Raw genomic sequence first — 19,199 nt, forward strand, 5'->3', positions numbered from 1 at the left:
AATGTAATATTCATAACTATGTTTTCAGAGGTGTATAGACCTTACGCAACAGATTTTTAATTGCTATTCTTATAATTTATTATTTCCCTCTTCATTGACTCAGTTCTACCTCTTCAGAATCCTTCTCGAGTGCGCTCTCCTCCATACCTTCTCTAACGTACCTGTTTACAAACCGGCTTGTTGCGGTCGTCGATATATTGCGTAACATTTCCTTTGAACTTTGACCAGATCTCCTCCTGGAAGCACAGTCGGTGGCTGATAGTTAATCCCAACCTGTTCGATGTAAAAACTAAAGCAATTAATGAAATTAGTGACGTCTTTGAAAGACCCTACACTCTTAAGAATAAAGATGCTTAAAAGGTTCTTCACAGCGATGTCATAGAAGAACCATGTTTGGTTCCACAGAGAACCATCCAGTCAAAGGTTCTTTAACCTGTTTATGATCTTAATAACCTATTTTTGCCATAAAAGACCTTGTGTGTCGGAGCCTCGAGGGCAGTGCTCCGTCACACGTTTAAGTTGCGCATTGATGATCCGGGTTAGATTCCCGTCTCGAGGTCCTTTCCCAATGCCACCACATTCTCTCTCCCACTTTGCTTCCTGTCCTCTCTGAACTGTTCAAATAAAGACAAAAAAAGCCAAAAATAAATCGAAAATGAAAAATGTACCTACATCAGTTGACATTCACATTTATCTAGTAGATCTTTTAAAAATCGACTTTTCATTTTTGGGAGCAAATAAAATATTTTTTATATATTTACCAACACCAAATATAGTCAAATATCCAATATATGACTAATAAAAGAAATAATGATTGAAAGAATAGGTTCTTTCAGATACTGGGTAAATACAGCTCATTAATTTCATAATAATATGTAATATATTTTATACATGAATAAGTATATTCCAGTTAAAAAGCTGTTGTATAAAACAGACTTGTAAAGTCCCATTTTTATTAAAGATAATCTTGATTCTTGATGAGAGAATGGCTTTAATTGAATGTATGATCTAAAGAATTGTTCACCTTAACTCTACATTTGTCATCTGTTATATTGATCGCTCTCGTGGTCATGTATAAATAACAGGTGCACTATGACAAGAGTCCATTGATCCATTACGGCCAATATGAGCGGACGAGTAGGAGATCTCAGTCCTAAACAAGCCGAGGCCTTGACAGAGGTAAATACATGCAAACAAATCTTCTTTTTGGACAATTTTATGTTAGATTTTTAGGCTAGATTTGTCAAAGGCATCCTGGATGTCATATTAAATAACATTTAATTGTTTTGAAATATAGAGATGCAAGCCATGTCTTCAGATTGACACCCATGTTACTGTTGTGTTTAACTGTGATTTCTCTGGGTAGTTTAAGGAGAGATTAGAAGATGTGTTTGACCAGCTGCCCAATCAGAGTGATCATTACCTGCTCCGCTGGCTCAGAGGTGACTCCACTATAATATAATACAAACAGATAGTAAAAATCAATCATATTAATAAGTGAAGATCATTCCGTTTTTATCTATATTAATACAGCTGGACATCACATAAATTCAACCAGAAAATGCCGACTGATTGAAAAAAACATTTTAATACCTTATTTTGTTTATTATTTTGAATAATATACTTTGATTAATCTGTATATTGTCTATGAAGGTTAAAAATGAAAGTGGGAATTATTCGTGTTATCACATTTATAATGTCACATAATATCATGTTTAAGATTCATCTGTAAGTCGCTTTGGAAAAAAGCATCTGCTAAATTACTTAATGTAAATATTATAATTTTATTTATAGCATTTTGCATTAACTGTTTGTCACATGGGCTACATGTGCTGACCCTGGATTTATGAGTGCCTTTGCAAAATCTTGCTACTGAATTAACAATAGCTTGTGACGTGATAATGCAGCCCTCGTGTTGACATCTTGACCTAAATCTATATGTTGATAATGTTATAGACTTCATAATAAGAAAATAACATAAAATGGTCAATTTTTTCTGTGAACTTCATTTTGAGTTCAGACAGCAGCTTTATCTACAAATCAATATTCTCTCTTGATAAGCGTCCCGAAACCATCAGAGTTTGTTTTTTGGGGGGTGTAGTTCAAGGAGACATTCTTGTCAATCCTTCAGATCTTTGTTGCAAAATTATTTGCTTTTACCCTCTGATCTATCTGCATTCACCTCCTCAAACGTGACTTATTTCAAGTTTCATTTTTACTGCACTGTGAAAATCAGTTTGAATGTTTTTTCTTTCTTTGTTCGTTTTTTTCTTTGTTTTATTTCCTTTCTTTTGCAGCACGAAGCTTTAATGTCCCGAAGGCTGAGGCCATGCTTAGGAAGGTAACGTCACAGCTTTCTAAGCATTTTAATAGCACCTGGAGGTACATAAATGCACTTTTAGGAAACAAAATTGAACCTCGCCACAGGTTTTTAACCCAGAGGTTTTCTAATTTGAATGATGATTAACATAAATTACATCAAACAACAATGCATTTAAATCCTAGAACCTGGACTTTCGCAAGCATATGAAAGTCGTCAAAATCATTCAGGACTGGAGGCCACCAGAGGTACATCACCAAAATGATTTTCCAGGATGGACGATCATCATCAGCATGAATAAGGAGATATAAATATTCTCTTCCGTTCAGGTCATCGAGCGTTACGTGTCCGGTGGATTGTGCGGTTTTGACCGTGAAGGAAGTCCCGTCTGGTATGACATCATCGGACCTCTTGACCCCAAGGGTCTCTTACTGTCAGCTAGCAAACAGGACTGTCTAAGGACCAAAGTCAGAGATGCTGAAATACTACGGCAGGAGTGCGAGAAGCAGTCTGAAAAGGTGTTTTAAATGTTGAATGAATGTTTATATTTTATTAACTAAACCTCAGCAAATATGTTGTATGTGTAGAATCTCTGTGTTGATGTGTTGTTGAGAATTATTGTTTGTTTCTCGTTCTTCAGCTCGGCAAGTACATTGAAGGCATCACCATCATTTATGACTGCGAGGGACTTGGTATGAAACATCTGTGGAAACCGGCTGTTGAGATGTACGGCGAGGTACGTTCTACTGTCACAAGCATCTGGTTATTACTGGTGACGGATTGTTAACCATTGTTTAGATTCTAGGTTTAATGTTTACAGAAAAACAAGACAGCCAGCATATTGTTAAACAATCTTTTTCACCTGCAGGTTCTGACCATGTTTGAAGAGAACTATCCAGAGAGCCTTAAAAGACTGTTTCTGATCAAAGGTTTGCCACATGAAAGTCACTCTGAAATGCATGACATGACAGAAATAAAATGACAGTCTAATCACTTTCACAGCCCCTAAACTCTTCCCTATTGCATACAACCTGGTGAAACACTTCTTGCGTGAAGAAACGAGACAGAAGATCATCATACTGGGTGGTAAATAGTTTAACGTTTGCACACAATACACACATCATCCATACAAAATGTGTCAAATCTATTTCTCTGCACTCGACAGCTAACTGGAAGGAGGTGCTAAGGAACTATATTGATGCAGATCAGTTACCCGTCATTTACGGAGGCTCCAGGACCGACCCCGATGGAAACCCTTACTGTAAGACCATGGTGAGTTTGACTTGTGTGATATTATAAATGCATTTTTGTTGTCCACTCTCAATTGTCATCCGTCCTTCAGTTAAATTATGGTGGAGTAGTGCCGAAATCATATTACGTGCGGGAATCTATAAAAGTTCAGTATGACCAGAACGTCACTGTTAGTCGAGGCTCCTTCTACCAGCTGGAGTATGAGGTTCTCTTCCCGAACTGCTTACTACGGTAAGACACATCCATCAGATCTTTTATTTCCAGTTTGACATCTTGTGTTTTACTAGATTAGAAATGCTAGGTAATTGCACATCTTTGAAGATATACAATATTTAGTAGACACTGCATAGTATGCAGAATGCAGGTATTCGATTTTTAACCATTTTTTTTATTGTGAGGAAAAATGAAGGTTAACAATCAGAATTGGTGTTGTCATGTTTTTTAATTTATAGATGGCAGTTTACGAGTGAAGGGTCTGATATTGGTTTTGGACTCTTCCTGAAGACCAAAGGGAATGACACAAAGAAACGGGAAGACATGCAGGAAATCATTCCCAACCAGCGCTACAATTCCCACCTGGTTCCAGAGGACGGATCTCACACCTGTGAGGATGCAGGCATCTGTGAGTCTCTCTTACATCCCTGCACTTTGACGTTTTAAGTCTTTACAGTGTTTGCTTGTGTGACTCGGATATGTGAGAGGTTTTATGATCAGTATGCCAACATTTAAAAAAAAAAATCTTACAGTAACCTATTGTGCAGTCTGTCACTGGTTCATTCTTTGTGTTGTCGATTCTTTCATTCTGCAGATGTGGTCCGATTTGACAACACATACAGTGTGATTCATTCAAAGAAGATCAGCTTTACTGTGGATGTGCTTCTACCTGAAGGACAAATTATGACAAAGCAGGCGTGAAACACACTTTACCTCACTTCACTCGTATAGCCAAAATGTATTCATGTTGAGCACACTGTTTCAATCTTGTAAATTCAGATCACATTTTAAATTAAGTTTTTGTGTATATGAAAAATGATGTGATTCATAATTGCGTAGACTATGTTGACAGTCTCTGTATGAAGCTCTAAAAGTCATTTTCAGAATCTGGAAAGTGAACATGGAATGTAATTGTACAGGGCTTTTTTTAAGTCAACGATAAATGGAAAGCAAACCTGCCTCCGCAGGCAGTAATACACACATCTGAAAAGAGAAACTATGTTTGTGTATGAAAGATGATGTAATGAAGACCAAAGGAGACTTCAGGTATGAGTGTGCTCTGCAAATATTATGATTATGAGCCAATAATAACTGGTCATTATTTACAGTAATTCTGTTACGGTTAAAGCACATTTTAATGAGTCTCATTTACAGTAGACTCATAATGGAGTTAATAAAATTATCTAGATTTTGTTTCAAAATATGGGCATAAATATGCATTTATTGCAAAAGCAATATGTTGAACACATGATCACATGACCAAACTCTGATGTTTCTTTGTAACACTAGAGGACGCACTTGCTTGAGCTTTCATTCCGATTTATTCTGTGAACACGTCGTGGATGTTAATTTATATTAGGTTAGTTAATACTTCCAAAAGTGACAAATCCGTTGGGTTATAATTACATGTAATCTTCTAATGTGATCAAATAAAATAATCTGCATTGTCAAATCCACCTTTCACCTTTACTTATTACCAGGACTCCACATTCAACAAAGGAAAATAACATTGTCTGGTTCTTTCTCCAAAACACCTTTGACCATATTATGTCATTTAATCAAGAATATAATATATCACACCAAAATTAAGATTTAAGGTATTTGTGTCATTCAACTTTTTGTCAGAATATTGGCATCAATGCCATTTTATTCAAAGACCAAAATAGATACATTTTAATTGTGAAGTACTTATACACCATATACAAATTTGTTGAATAATGTCTTGATTTATTCAGATTTAGGTTTTAAAAATGGGGTGTTTGCACAGAATGTTTATCTTTAGTGCATCAAGGAGATCTGAAGAAGAAGCATATAATAATAAAAAATATATAATATATTAAATATATAATAGCCTATTTAATGTAGTTCCTATATAACATTTCCTATATGATAAATGAAATGGAAACTTTTTTATTTCTTCAATTTAGGAGCCACCGCGCTAGTGCCACGTGAGTTTACATAACAGCACCACGCGCACTACAGCAAGAAAAAATCCGAGCAAAAACGTTTGTCATTTTTATTATTTTCAATTGATTGTCTCTAATATTAGTTTAAAAATAAAATAATTTTAATGGCTCGTTTATTTTCGTTCATTTTGTAGCATTGACACACCCCGGGAATTTTCGGAAAATGGGCAACGAAAAGAGCTACACCTAACGGTGGGCGTGTCCATATTTGCATTATGCAAACGAGGGAGGCGCGTCCGCGCGTGAAAGAGCTGACGTCAGGTCCAGTGCTCTCGCGGCGAGAGCGCAACAAACATGGCGACGGAGCGGAGCGGACACGGGTGTCTTCTAACTTTCATCGTTGTCCTCTGGAGCTCTGTCAGCGGACGGTCGGAGTCGCCGAGGCCCGACTCCGGCAGTCAGATCCTGGGCATGCGGCTGGAGCGCAGCGACAAGGCGGCCGGTTCGACAAAAGACGGCATCATCCAGGTAACGGAGGAGAGCAGCGTCCTGCTCAGGTTTTACGGGCTGCACTTGCGCCCGGACGCAGCATCCCACATCAGGTTCACGGATGATGACAGCGATGCGCCTAACGGGACCTGTGAGGATTTTACCAAAGATTTTAGCATCAGCAGTCACATGAACGTGAGCGGCATGGGAACGTCGGGTTTGGTAAATGTGCACGTGAAGCCACTGCGTAAAAGTGAGCAGGAGAAGACGTACAGCTTGTGTGTCAGGACGGGTCCCGATGATAAATGGTACCGGTTGGGTGATCACGATGGAAAGTTGGTGGTTGTGGAGGAGAAAACATCTCTGCTGCCTCTTTGGTTCCAGATCATTTTAGTGTCCTGCCTGCTGGGGCTGTCCGGCATGTTCAGCGGACTCAACCTGGGACTCATGGCGTTGGATCCGATGGAGCTTCGCGTCGTGCAGAGTTGCGGCACCAGCAAGGAGAAAAAGTACGCGCGTAAGATCGAGCCCATTCGAAACCAGGGCAACTACCTGCTGTGCTCTTTATTGCTGGGCAATGTGTTGGTGAATACCACCTTGACCATTCTGCTGGACGATTTGATCGGGTCCGGACTGGGTGCCGTGGCGGCGTCGACGGTCGGCATCGTGATATTCGGCGAAATCGTGCCGCAGGCGCTCTGCTCGCGACACGGTTTGGCGGTGGGCGCAAACACCATCGTGCTGACCAAGTTCTTCATGATACTCACCTTTCCGGTGTCGTTTCCAGTCAGCAAACTCCTGGACTTCGTGCTCGGCCAGGAGATCGGCACCGTGTACAACCGGGAGAGGTTAATGGAGATGCTCAAGGTCACCGAGCCGTATAACGACCTTGTCAAAGAAGAACTCAACATCATACAGGGCGCCCTAGAACTCAGAACCAAGACCGTAGAGGACATCATGACGCCCCTCAGTAACTGTTTCACGATTCACACCGACGCCGTGCTCGACTTTAACACCATGACCGAGATCATGGAAAGCGGCTACACGCGGATACCGGTTTACGACACGGAACGTTCCAACATCGTAGACGTATTGTACGTCAAAGATTTGGCTTTCGTCGACCCGGACGACTGCACGACGCTTAAAACGGTCACCAAGTTCTACAACCACCCAGTGCATTTCGTCTTCCACGACACCAAACTGGATGCCATGCTGGAAGAGTTTAAGAAAGGTTTGTTTATCTGTTTTTGAACCTTCTGTAGATGATCGCGGGGGCTCGGCTTTCCCCCCGGGCCGAATCAATGACCATTATGCTTCGCGTATCATCTTCCGATCGATATGAAGCTCTTCCCGAAATGGCAGAGGAATGTCATGCTGGCAAAAGCACCTGTCACTCACAAAAAATACACAACATCATCCGTTCCGCCAATCACAGGCTCGCTCGGAGTTTGACCTGCAGGCTGTGATGCTTCTGCCACACCTCTTGTCTATCCTCATATCACCCTGAGTGTTTCAGCACTGATAGTAAATGAGTTTTTTTATTTATTCATTTTATTATTTTGTACAAGCTGTCTTGACGCAATTGATAACATGCAGATCAAAAGAGACGGACGATTTGAGTCCTGTGGAAAAGTATTGATGATGATGATGACGACGACAGGCGTTTTTTAATCTTTGTTGTTCTGCATATTATCTGCGATAAATAAAAGTCTGTGTTTACATAATATATGTCTGTACACTGCGCATATTTATTTTGTATTTATATACACATACAAAATGAATACATTTGACGAAACAGCCCTTTTGCTTTAGAACTTGTTTTCTTTATTAAAATGCTAATTATTTATTTACTTAAATATACATGTACATTTATTTAATAACTCAAAGGAAATAGATTTAGGATGTTAACATGGTCAAGACAGTTTTCAGTATTCTTCAGTATCATCATGTTTTGTCACATGTGCCATTTCACTTGTCGAGTGTGAAACTGGACATCTAAATCTTTTTTTGATGCAAAAGTGCGCGTATAGCAATTATAAAGATGTTGTTAAAAATAGTGTTAATGCTCACAGTTCAGGACAGTCATCTGTGCGCAGTGACGTGACTTAACACTGTGATCGTCTGTTTTCTTTTTAATCTTATTTCCAGACACTCCAGACGTCATTTCCACTGTAAAGCTCTTAGATCTATGTTTAGTAGCACTTGACTCCAGACGTGAAAGTGTGATGTCCACTATAGATCAGATTAGATCATTGCTATTGACATCGTCCCATCTGATGGTTAAAATAGCAAATGATGAATAATTCATGAGATGCAGTTTTAGACTCTGCTGTATTGTTTGATCTCATTAATAATCTTAAGAAAACACGTCTGAATGTGATTTGAATCATTTCACAGGTGTGTCTGGCGCTGAGCTTGTTGAGTGCCTGTTGACTCGGGTTTTTGTGTTCACAGGTAAATCCCACCTGGCTATCGTTCAGAAGGTAAATAATGAAGGAGAGGGAGATCCCTTCTATGAGATTCTGGGTCTGGTGACGCTGGAGGACGTCATAGAAGAGATCATCAAATCTGAGATCCTGGACGAGTCTGATCTCTACAGTACGTCTTTGTTTTCAAATTGATTGTGTCATGATATAAATTACCACAATGATTGGTTCATTGTCAGATTAAAATGTTGAATGTGTTTTTCCCTAGCTGACAATCGTCACAGAAAGAAAGTGAATCCTGACAAGAACAAGAGAGATTTTTCAGCTTTTAAACACGAGAGAGAGTCAAAGTTGAAAATCTCTCCCCAACTGTTGCTGGCAGCACATCGCTTTCTGGCCACAGGTGAGCACTTCATCATCTCAAACCGTGTGCTCGTGTCATCTGCTCAGTTTAACCTTTGTGTTTCTCTTTTCTTTATCTTTCATCAGAAGTGAACGCGTTCAGTCCGCTGCACATCTCAGATAAGGTTTTACTGCGGATCCTCAAACACCCCGATGTGATCCAAGAGCTCAAATTCAATGAGAACGACAAGCGCTCGCCCCAACACTATTTATATCAGCGCGGAAAACCCGTCGACTACTTTGTCCTCATTCTTCAGGTGGGTTAAATATACTACGCTCTTAGTGAAGGTTAAAGGTTATTCAATGCCACAAAGAACCCTTAACATCTGAAGAAACGTTCTTTGTGCCGAAAAAAGGTTTTTCAGATTATACAAAAATAAGAAAGAGACGACTGAATGGTTCTTTGTGGAACCAAAATGGTTATTTTATGTCATCGGAATGAAGGTTATGTCAACCTTCATTCTAAAAAGTGATTCACTCAATGCCTATTGTAAAATCTAAGAATACTATATAGTCAATTATGGTAAAATGCTGTACTGTAGTTTACTACAGTTTAGTATAGTAAATAACAAAGTATACTATTGCTTTATTAAGTGGTTTATGCTACAGCCATTTGCTTTTCATTGCACTAGAGAACGCCCCAATGAAAAAATACTCCTGTATACATTGACATTCACTATGATAAAACATTATAATATCTATTAATTTTACGACTATTCTTTACTATAGTAAATACTAAGGTATACTACGGTAATTTTTCATGTGGAAGAGGTTGGATGTAGAGAATAAGAGGTCAGTGATGATTCTGAAATGTTGTTTGTACCCTGAGGCTTGTACCATTTGATTTGTTCCCATCAAAACATTGTGACCTTGTGGAGGTCGCTCACCCTCCTGATGTTGCTCCGGGGGTGACAGTCATGCACATTTCTCTCTCTGCCGGTCACTGGTCAGAATTCCATGTTTTCAACTGGATTTTTATGTACTAAAAAGTTTTCTGTGTATTTTGGACATTCTGGGTATTTTAGACGGTTTCCCTTAAGTATGAGGAATAGAAAGAGTGAAGCTTGTCATAGCAGCTGTGACGATATAAAGCTTCACAGACGGGTTTGTGTGGAGCGTCTCTGTCCTCACTGTAGGTTTAGCTACCAGAGGCCCGCCGGCATCGGACAGGCCCCGTCCTTCACTATAATTGTTCCCTCTGACATAAGTAAGGCATTCTATGCATTGCCTTTCTAATCCCAACCGCTTCAGCTAACTCGCAACACACGCGCTCCTCTAATCGACCAATCAAAGATGTGCGCTGTGTCCTCGCTGTCAGAAACTATCCAATCAGATATTGACTTGTACAGTACATCAGGGATCTGAACAGTGGCTGACCTTTGACCCCACGGCAAACTTCCAACTCATCTCAGCATATCAGTGCTGCGGCTTACTCGGCTTAAGACCGGCAAGGACAGGCAAGGAGGTAGAACAGGTCAGCGGGCCAACGTTATGCTCGGGATCAGTAAATCACATCCCGGATTTGTTCGGTGCCGCACGGGAGGGGGTCAGTCAGGACAAGGTTAACCCTTTCACAGCTTCTGTTGTTTTCAGCACAGTGTCATAGAGAGCACAACAGCGTTTCACATACAATGCATTTGTTGGGCTGTCAGCCCAAGTATATTTATGGCCGCCCAAGTATATTTGGCGTCAAATTTTTATCCATCCGACATAACGACTGTATCTGTGATCGAATAACTAGTGGATAAACAGCGCCTACTGATAACTGCTGAGGTGTGTCTTCTCTCCTTTCTGACTTGAGTGGGCAGTGGCCACGTGCGCGTCCTCATCTTCCGTGTTCGCATGCACTCTCTTCCGATGAGCTCCATGTGTGTCCGCGAGCCCTCAGCCTCTCGTATTTAACTGTCACTTGCAATTCAAATCAAAGATGCGTTCGTAATACTGCAACACTTGTCGTGAAAGGGCAAACAGCACATAACCGCACTTTAATGTAGATGTACTGTATTGTCATTTTTGTCCAATCGTGTTGCGTTTATAAATCAGGATTTTAGCAGTGGTTAAATCAACTGCCGGTGGCATCCCCTTGTAAAATAAAGTATAATGTGACGGATAAGAGAGAAGAAAACAACATTTGAGAGACCTTTTCAGGTTTTCATTAATTATCACTTCTAGGTGTATTGTTCAAGATGATGCTATTCCCATCCAGTGTCATAGACTTCATAGACTGTATATTACATGGACGTAGTGTCTGTGACGTCACCTGAAGGTTTCTGATGAGTCTTTTTGAAGCCTGAAGTGGCCGGGCTATTCTTAAACACATGTAGAAATATGAATGTTGCTTAAAAGTGAATCTGAACTTGTTTTCTTTGCAGTATTTGAGGTCTGAAAAAATACAGAGCATCTTATTTTCACCTCTTTTTCCAGTTTAAATTTTTTTTTATTTGAAATTTGGGGGAATATTGTTAGTAGTTCATAGAATGAAACAAAAATGATCGCTTCGCTGACGAACACCTAAAAAATTATTTCAGAAATAATTCTTAAATGGTCTCCGAGTTTTCTCACATATATAGAAACACTCCTTATGGCCTACAGGTGGCTGTGATCTAAGTCTTAAGCCTTTTTCTTAATTATTTAGTCTGTCGGAATACATGTCTACCATTTCATTTCTCGGTTAAATGTTTTATGAATATAAAGATTTGGTTAATATAAGTTTGTTTGATTTGGTCTCAGCTTTGGCTCTGATTTTCTGGCACACATCAGACTTTGTTGTGTCGTTGTGTTGTTTTGGTGGTTATGTGAATGTAGATCCAGCAGCAGAGTAGATCCAGATCGAGTGACGGTTTGGTTGTGTCATGCCATCTGAGCTCCAGTGATCTGATTACGTGTTTGTCAGAAGAAGTGGAGAGGTTGAATCCTAACCGAGGTGCAAAATGGTGTGAATTTGACGCCTTTAACGTTGGAAATTTTGCTCAAGCACGTGCCGATCTAGAGTCAAACGGCAGTCACGCTCTGTCCTGGTTTTTGCGTATTGACCTCAGGCTGCTTGCAGGTTTCCTGTCATGTGGTCTTAAATTATGGAGGCGCAGGTAAAGAACTCAAAAATGTTAGAAAAAAACATTTTATTTCATGTCTCAACACCTGTCTTAAGGGACATCACAGGAATTAAATTAACCCATGAAAGCTAGAACAATATTTTCATTCCAAAGCATCTGCTCAAGTTTAACTCTGTAATATTTATTTGATATTTATTTTGTTATTGTAGTAACCAAGTTTTTTATCATTTGAAACCTCCATAAGCTCCCTCAGAGTTTCAGATGATGTTGTTTTAGATGTTCTGTTGTGTTCTTCAGGGTCGGGTGGAGGTGGAGGCAGGCAGTGAGAATATGAAGTTTGAGACGGGTCCTTTCTCATATTATGGAGTAATGGGGTTGACTGCTCCATCGCTGGGTGAGTGTTTCACAAGTTTAAAACCCAAAGTTTATGGGATATAATCTAATCTTTACAGTAATAAACGCACCTCCTGAATTTCTTGTTATAGGTTGATGTACAGTATATGTGTGTTAATGTTTGTGCTGTCTAGCAAAAGTATAAATGATGAAGTCTGTCAGCTCTGTGTGTTTTTAGAGGCCATGTACAGACACAAGCACTTTATTATTGTAAATATAGCAAATTTAGTCTACCGTGTTACATAATGAGACACATTTACCTGCAGTGAAATCTGCTGGAGGATAAACATCTCTTTCTATACTTTCATCTCCGGTTGTGGCCTGTTTGTCAACTTCTCATTTTTATTTGCTCAGCTGGTGTAAATGTGTGCTTTAAGAACAATTGCAGCACATTCATTTATGTATAAACTGTTGCTTTAGTGTCTTTCTGATGTTTGACTTCAGAGGACGCGTAACACCATCACGGGAGGAAGAGACGTGTCTGTAGTGTTTCAGTGATGATGGAGGTTTAATGTGTCTGTTGGATGTTGATGTGTGATGTGTGTCCCCTCAGCTGTCACTCCTCCGCTCTCTCCTTCTGTGGTGTCGCCCGGTCTGCGTCGCCTCTCGCTTAAGAGATTTTCTGTGTTCTCTCGTTTCCCAGGTAAATCTCCTGCATGTTAAACAGGGGACGTGGGGGGGAGTCAGTAGATTCGATCCCCTTACATCCTGAAAACAACAAACACTGTTCAGCAAGATCACACGTTTAAACAGAAAATCAGCGCTGTTGGGTGGAAACCGTGTTTCTTTACATTTTTTTAAATCAATACTATCGGTCATTCTTCATGCTTATCTGTGGATTCTGCTAATATTTAACCAGTGAAGATTACAAAAAAAATGTTTTACTTTGACAACAGTGTTTGTTTATGTAAACACATTGGGGACGTCCTGAAATGCGTCGGTTTTGGACATACCAGGTTTCTGCCCGACAGCGACGAAAGTGACTAAAGTTATTAGTCACAAGAGCTATAGAAATGAATTGGTGCAAAAGCTTTGTTTCAAACACTAGGGAGTCCCCTGCCTAGACAGAATTTGTGAAGTCAAAAGTATGTAAAATATGCATTCTAAAAAAAGAATGTATATTCTTTTTTGGGGGTTGGGTTTAAGTAAGAGACGTCTATTTGATGTCTGCATTTACATCGGCAAGATGTTGTTTTTTTGAGTGTTTTCTCATGTGCGGTACATCTCTGAGATGTTTCCTGTCAAATACAGTAGATATTTAGAGGATGTCTGTAAGATGTTAATGATCTACAGTAGAATGTATGTAAAATGCCGTTTCTAAGATTCTGATCAGATGTTTTTACATAGCTCCACAAGACGTCTTACAGACGTATCCTTTTGATAAGACTAAACTTTGCAATATACTAATACTTGACTTTCTTAGTGAATCACAAAAGTCTAGACTAATATCTGTTTGAAATATTTTATTAAATATATACCCAGATAGCACCGGTACATCTGAGCAAACACAAAAAAAATACATCTTGCAGACATCACATGATTGTAAAGCGCTTTGGGTGTACAGCAATACACAAATAAAGCGCTTTATAAAGGCCTCATTCATTCAGGTATGTGCTATATATACAGTACTGTAGGTATAGTATTATTCAAGGTATATTTGTACAACAATTTAGCAATATGTTAACAACACTGGTCCAGAAGAACTTCCTGTTTCAGTCTTAAAGATATTTGTTAAACATTTTAATTCTGTCCTAAATATTCAGTTTGATGTATTTTGTTCTACATTCATGTAATGTTAAAAAAACTAAAACAGGAAGTGCTTTTGGGCTTGTTTTTACGTTATGGGAATGTTCTATAGGCTACTATGTATTTTACAGTAGAAGTAATTGTCAAATACTTCCTTATCTGAATTTATCATTTAATTCAATATATTTGCGAGGACAAGCCCGTTTGGAGGATGAATGGATATTTGCGATGTGTTTTTTTGTAATTTAAGTATGGAGTGAGCATTGACTTACTGTTGTAAATATTAACTTTCATAGATTTACATGCGTCTAGCACACTGATATTGTGTGATAATGGGAACAAAATGCTTGCTGGACAGTCTTTGGCTTTAACCCCTAACACACTGACCACATGACAGTTTTATCGTCTCACCTGACCCCGATGTCTTAGTATCAGATTATACAATATCGTGTGTGCTCCTCTGAATATCTCTGACTGCTCCATCGGTCATATCACATAAATATGAGATGGCATGAGGGGCATGGTGAAAGAATCATTGTGAATCAAGTGAATCATTGATTCAGATGTGATCAGTAAATGTCTGGGCAGTGTTTGAGCTGTATATTTAGATGCTAAGACAATCTTTTGATATTATCTGAGTTCTCTGGTATCATGGTATCAGTGTTGTTTGAGAACTGAAGGATTAAGGAATATAAATAACACTAGAAAGCTCCTGTTGTGATGGACAGACTGTATTTGAATGCAGTGTTGATCATGAAAGGAACATTCTGGGGTTTTGTCAGTGAATAACTGTTCATCACAAACATCTTTCTGGACCGCTGGATCTCTGCCGGCCGAGCGTCTGATATGTCTGGTGGATGTTTGTGTTTCATTTCATTTGTGTGTATATATATATATATATATATATATATATATAAATGTGCGGATTGTGTTTTCACCTCTAGATGGCGATGGTGTATAATGTCATTCTGGGTTTTGTGTATGGTGTATGAACTAATCCTCCTCACACACTTATAAATGACCATCCGATCATCTGCTTTAACCTTGTGTGGTTTATTGTTGTCACTTTCTCACTCTCGTCCATGTTTTTCCTCTGTTTTATCTGTGTCTTAATAAGTGCTTTAATTCAGTTTGGACCTGTGTTGTTAGGGTGTGTGGGCACGTGGGTGTATTTGATCTGTTTTTTATGTGTGTGTGTGTGTGATAGTACTGTATATGGGTCATGTGTGTGTGTGTAATAGTAGTGTGTATGTGTGATTTTGTGGTGTTTGTTTGGAAGGCCTGCTGTGTGTTGCTTTGTGTGCATGTGTGTAGTCAGGCATGCTCCAGCATGATGTGACATAGTTGTTATGTTTGTTTCAGAGTTTCGATCTCCATCTCACATGAGCGGTTTGAATCGCTCAGCGTCTCTGAGTAACACTGAGAGAGTTGATTCTGTGTCCATCAGCGGCAGTTACAGTCAGCTCAACAACAGCCTGTCTGCACAATACATCCCTGATTTTAATGTGAGAGCCCTCACCGACCTTCAGTTTGTCAAGGTAACTTACATGTACACTTCTCAAACTCAAATAATCTCATGCAAACATGCCTCCATCTTTTTTTTACTCTTTATCTTGATTCACAATGGCAGGTCACTCGCTCGCAGTACCAAAACGGTCTCCTGGCGTCAAAACTGGACAGCACGGCACAGTCCCCCGAGAGTAGCCATACACGTCTGGACCCTGCACCCGTCCCGCCGTTAACACCCCCCATCACGACGAACCACACTACAATGCTGCCGGTGACCAAAGAGAACAGTCCTGATGAGACCACTTCACTGCTCAACGACAAAAACAGTCTCAAGCGCCGGCTGAGCCACACTCAGAATCAAACACACATCAACATCAACTCGAACTCCAGCCCAACCCCTCACAGTCAACCCAACGCTCATCGCCATGACAACAGAAGCCCGACATCCATCCCCAACACTCACACATGCCCGCACGCTCACGACCACACGATCACGCACACCGAGAGTACCATTTGACAAAAAGAATCTGGGGTTCTGTCGTGTAGGGCTCCAGAGGGGGCTGTCACACATCGACGCATAAACACTGCACGTGATGATGTGGCTCAAACGCCTCCAAACTTTACAGTTGTCTCCATCCTGATGATTTGATTCGGGTTGGAGGCGTGTCTAAAAACTCAAAACTCCTGGAGGGCGTGTGTTCTCCTGTTTTACTTAATTTTTAGTGAAACGGTTTTGCGTGGTTGATAATTTCACTGTGATTTTTGAGGGCTGCAGGTTCAGTCGCAGATAACTTCATTCTGTCGCATGGTCATCATGTAACCTCGTAGATTCTCCTCTTTTAACGTTTATCTGGTGTGTGTTTGGCATGCGACAAGTAGCAATGCCCATAGCAAACGGGGCATTATACACTTCATCAGTATATAACCCAGAATAATCGTATGATATGCACTTTTGATAATGTCTCTGAGCTGAAAGCATACATCTGTATGCTGTTGGGGTATTTTGGGGGACATTTAAGAGCACTTTAAGTCTCATTTATGAGCTATTGCCATGGAATGGTTACCTAAACTTTAGCGCAAACTGTATGTTCCTTTCAAAGAGAGAATTCTGTCTAGTTTGTCTGCAGTATCTTGTAGCCAGACATTATTTTGAAACCAAATTGTAATTCTACCTGACAAACGTGAAGGGGAAACTTTGTAAATATAGTTTGGAGACAACATTTGGAGAACTCCATATGCTCTGCAGCACGTAGCACAGCAAAACACCAAACCAGCCACTGAAGTAAAATACAATATTTTATCGAAATATATATACTATATATTTAAATATATATTGATTTTGTTGAAATTAGTATCCATTTTTGAACTGTACATGCAGTTGAACTTGCATAAAAACAAAATAACACCACAAACACTGCAAAGAACACGTCCGAGTCATATTTCATCATAACATTTAAAGTAAATAATGACGTATGTTTAAGACAAACAGAATTGTACGATTATTTCATTGTAATGCTTTCACAACATTTCCCAAAAAAATTACTGCTGAAATGTTTCTGGATGTTTTTGTTTTGAGTTCTCAGAAACTGCAATTATTTTTGTAGTAAAGTAAAAAAAAAATACTGCAATACAATAATTTTTATTTAAATCAGCACAAATACTGCAAATATAACATGTCCTTTTTTATTCTTATGTTTTTAGTTGGATATCGTGGTGAAATGTGACCCAGACACGTGCCATGTTTCACCTACTTTATTTTTGTTCATCCCAAAGATCTGTCTAGACTGTAAAAATACATTTCCGTCCCGTCCATAGAAACATATCTGGTGCTTAAACACAAGATACGCTGTGAGTTTAAGTGAAATTCTACGTTCATTTTGACCTGTGTGCACACAATAGAAATCTCTCTTGCTTGACGTCTCAAACACTATTCAGATTTTTGTCGATTTCAAAGAAAGGATCGCGAGTTCAGTCTAAAGCCTCTTGCACTAAACTTTAAATCTTCGTCTGGTTTAGTTACACTGCAAGTACTGCATGCACTGAACTCAGTATTACAAGTTGTCTTTTTTTTCACAAATTGTATTATTACCCCAATGACACGTCAATGTAGAAAGTATTTCAATGTTTTTTTCAGAGCAGCATTGGATTATTATTATTTATGTTTTGCTTGTTGAACACTAAGAAATAGATTTTGTCCGATACTGTACTACTATTTATAAATATTTTGTTGCCTTCCGAAGAGAGTTCATCCAAAGCAATAAAGAGTTTGTTTTAAAGATGTTTAATGTACTATTGCACAGTGAGAGATGAGATGAGTTTGATTTTTACCTCAACTGACATTTTCGCGTATAAAATGTACCAAGTATTTGGTACCTAAAAACCAAAACATGGAGATGATCATTTTGAGCTCAAACTTTGTACGGCAGCGTAAGATGCATCACCAACAAACTACATAAAAATGTAATTCGAGAGAAACGCATCGGCCATAGACTTTAGCCCTTTTATTTGTCTGTATAACATCATCTTATTGCGCAGGGACGTTATAAGGTGGGGTGTGATATCCCAGGCTGCTGGAATTCCTTTGAATAAGATGTTGGGTTTTTATCCATTTCGCTAATCTGCTTTTAATGATCTGCTGAAACTCTACAGGAGGGATGTTTGTACTTTCTGAAGAACCGTCCTCTATTTATTATTACACCACAGCGGAGGTTCAAGATCGTGAACGTGTGTTTTCAGAAATTGCTTCCTTTTTCCACTGTGTATTATTTACTTTCAAGGGCCATGATGACCTTTAGGTTGACCTTTCAAGAGTTCAGGTCTAGCGCAGTAGGCCATTCCCTGCTAAAGGTTGGTTGTGGGTTCACTGCATAATGAATGGGACACACTTGTCTTCCATTAAAGTCAGGTTTCATTGAATATATTGCCTCAGTTACTAGATTTTCTGGTCATTTTATTCTGATTTCAACGTTTCTTTTGGATTAAGCCTAAAATAATTGTTTCGTACATTACTGGTGTTTTTAATGTATAATGTTTGTCTTGTTTCGGACTGCTGCTGTTAAAAGGGAAAATGTAAAAAGCTTAGGGACTCTACATATTTTCCATGATCTTTCTTGGTCCTTTAAAGAAGCAATGTGTGTTTTAATAACGATACTGTTTGACTTGGTAAACCTAAAAGATGTCTCTATTAAAATTCCTCTTTTCGGTCATTGTGTTGTTTATTACAATAGCACTGTAGTCAAAAACCATTCAACTTTTGACAGGTCTACAACATTCCGGCCAGTTTTCAAATCATAAACACGTGTTCGGTGACTTTGTGTGATCTTTATTGCTTCAGTCTCCAGAGTTATTCATGTTTGAAAGTAAATGGATCTCCCTCTGTACGTAAAGACGTTTGTTTTGCTTGAGCGTGTCATTGTGGGTGTGGCCTTCCATTCCGTTGTGCTATTGGCCAATAACAGAGACGACGTAGCGTTGAAATACAAAACTACCG

At 39.2% G+C, this 19,199-nt stretch overlaps 2 protein-coding genes across 3 annotated transcripts; both read left to right on the forward strand.

Annotated features, from left to right (window-relative positions):
• The first annotated feature begins 1,103 nt into the window (after positions 1-1,103).
• Positions 1,104-5,240, forward strand: sec14l7 (SEC14-like lipid binding 7). Of its 2 annotated transcripts, XM_079447872.1 has the most exons (12): positions 1,104-1,179; positions 1,367-1,442; positions 2,298-2,341; positions 2,506-2,568; positions 2,650-2,838; positions 2,961-3,056; positions 3,189-3,249; positions 3,323-3,406; positions 3,486-3,592; positions 3,663-3,802; positions 4,024-4,193; positions 4,380-5,240. In XM_079447872.1, the coding sequence occupies exons 1-12, from the start codon at positions 1,126-1,128 to the stop codon at positions 4,484-4,486; spliced, it is 1,191 nt and encodes a 396-aa protein (XP_079303998.1). In that variant the 5' UTR covers positions 1,104-1,125; the 3' UTR covers positions 4,487-5,240. The 2 variants fall into 2 exon arrangements, with proteins under 2 accessions (XP_079303998.1, XP_079303999.1); XM_079447873.1 differs by lacking the exon at positions 2,298-2,341.
• Positions 5,241-6,031: 791 nt separating this feature from the next.
• Positions 6,032-16,930, forward strand: LOC306889764 (metal transporter CNNM4). Its single transcript, XM_079449050.1, has 7 exons — positions 6,032-7,411; positions 8,635-8,778; positions 8,875-9,009; positions 9,096-9,265; positions 12,359-12,455; positions 15,563-15,738; positions 15,831-16,930. The coding sequence occupies exons 1-7, from the start codon at positions 6,046-6,048 to the stop codon at positions 16,224-16,226; spliced, it is 2,484 nt and encodes an 827-aa protein (XP_079305176.1). The 5' UTR covers positions 6,032-6,045; the 3' UTR covers positions 16,227-16,930.
• Positions 16,931-19,199: the final 2,269 nt, after the last annotated feature.

This window comes from Barbatula barbatula (assembly GCF_947034865.1).
Source record: "Barbatula barbatula genome assembly, chromosome: 24".
Taxonomy (NCBI): domain Eukaryota; kingdom Metazoa; phylum Chordata; class Actinopteri; order Cypriniformes; family Nemacheilidae; genus Barbatula; species Barbatula barbatula.

Excerpts from the sequence above, each read along its gene's own strand:
- sec14l7 (XM_079447872.1), top strand. The coding sequence starts at position 1,126 with ATGAGCGGACGAGTAGGAGATCTCAGTCCTAAACAAGCCGAGGCCTTG. Across the intron at positions 2,342-2,505 it reads CTGAGGCCATGCTTAGGAAG|AACCTGGACTTTCGCAAGCA; the intron begins GTAACGTCACAG and ends TTTAAATCCTAG. Across the intron at positions 3,057-3,188 it reads CTGTTGAGATGTACGGCGAG|GTTCTGACCATGTTTGAAGA; the intron begins GTACGTTCTACT and ends TTTCACCTGCAG.
- LOC306889764 (XM_079449050.1), top strand. The coding sequence starts at position 6,046 with ATGGCGACGGAGCGGAGCGGACACGGGTGTCTTCTAACTTTCATCGTT. Across the intron at positions 7,412-8,634 it reads GCTGGAAGAGTTTAAGAAAG|GTAAATCCCACCTGGCTATC; the intron begins GTTTGTTTATCT and ends TTGTGTTCACAG. Across the intron at positions 15,739-15,830 it reads CCGACCTTCAGTTTGTCAAG|GTCACTCGCTCGCAGTACCA; the intron begins GTAACTTACATG and ends TCACAATGGCAG.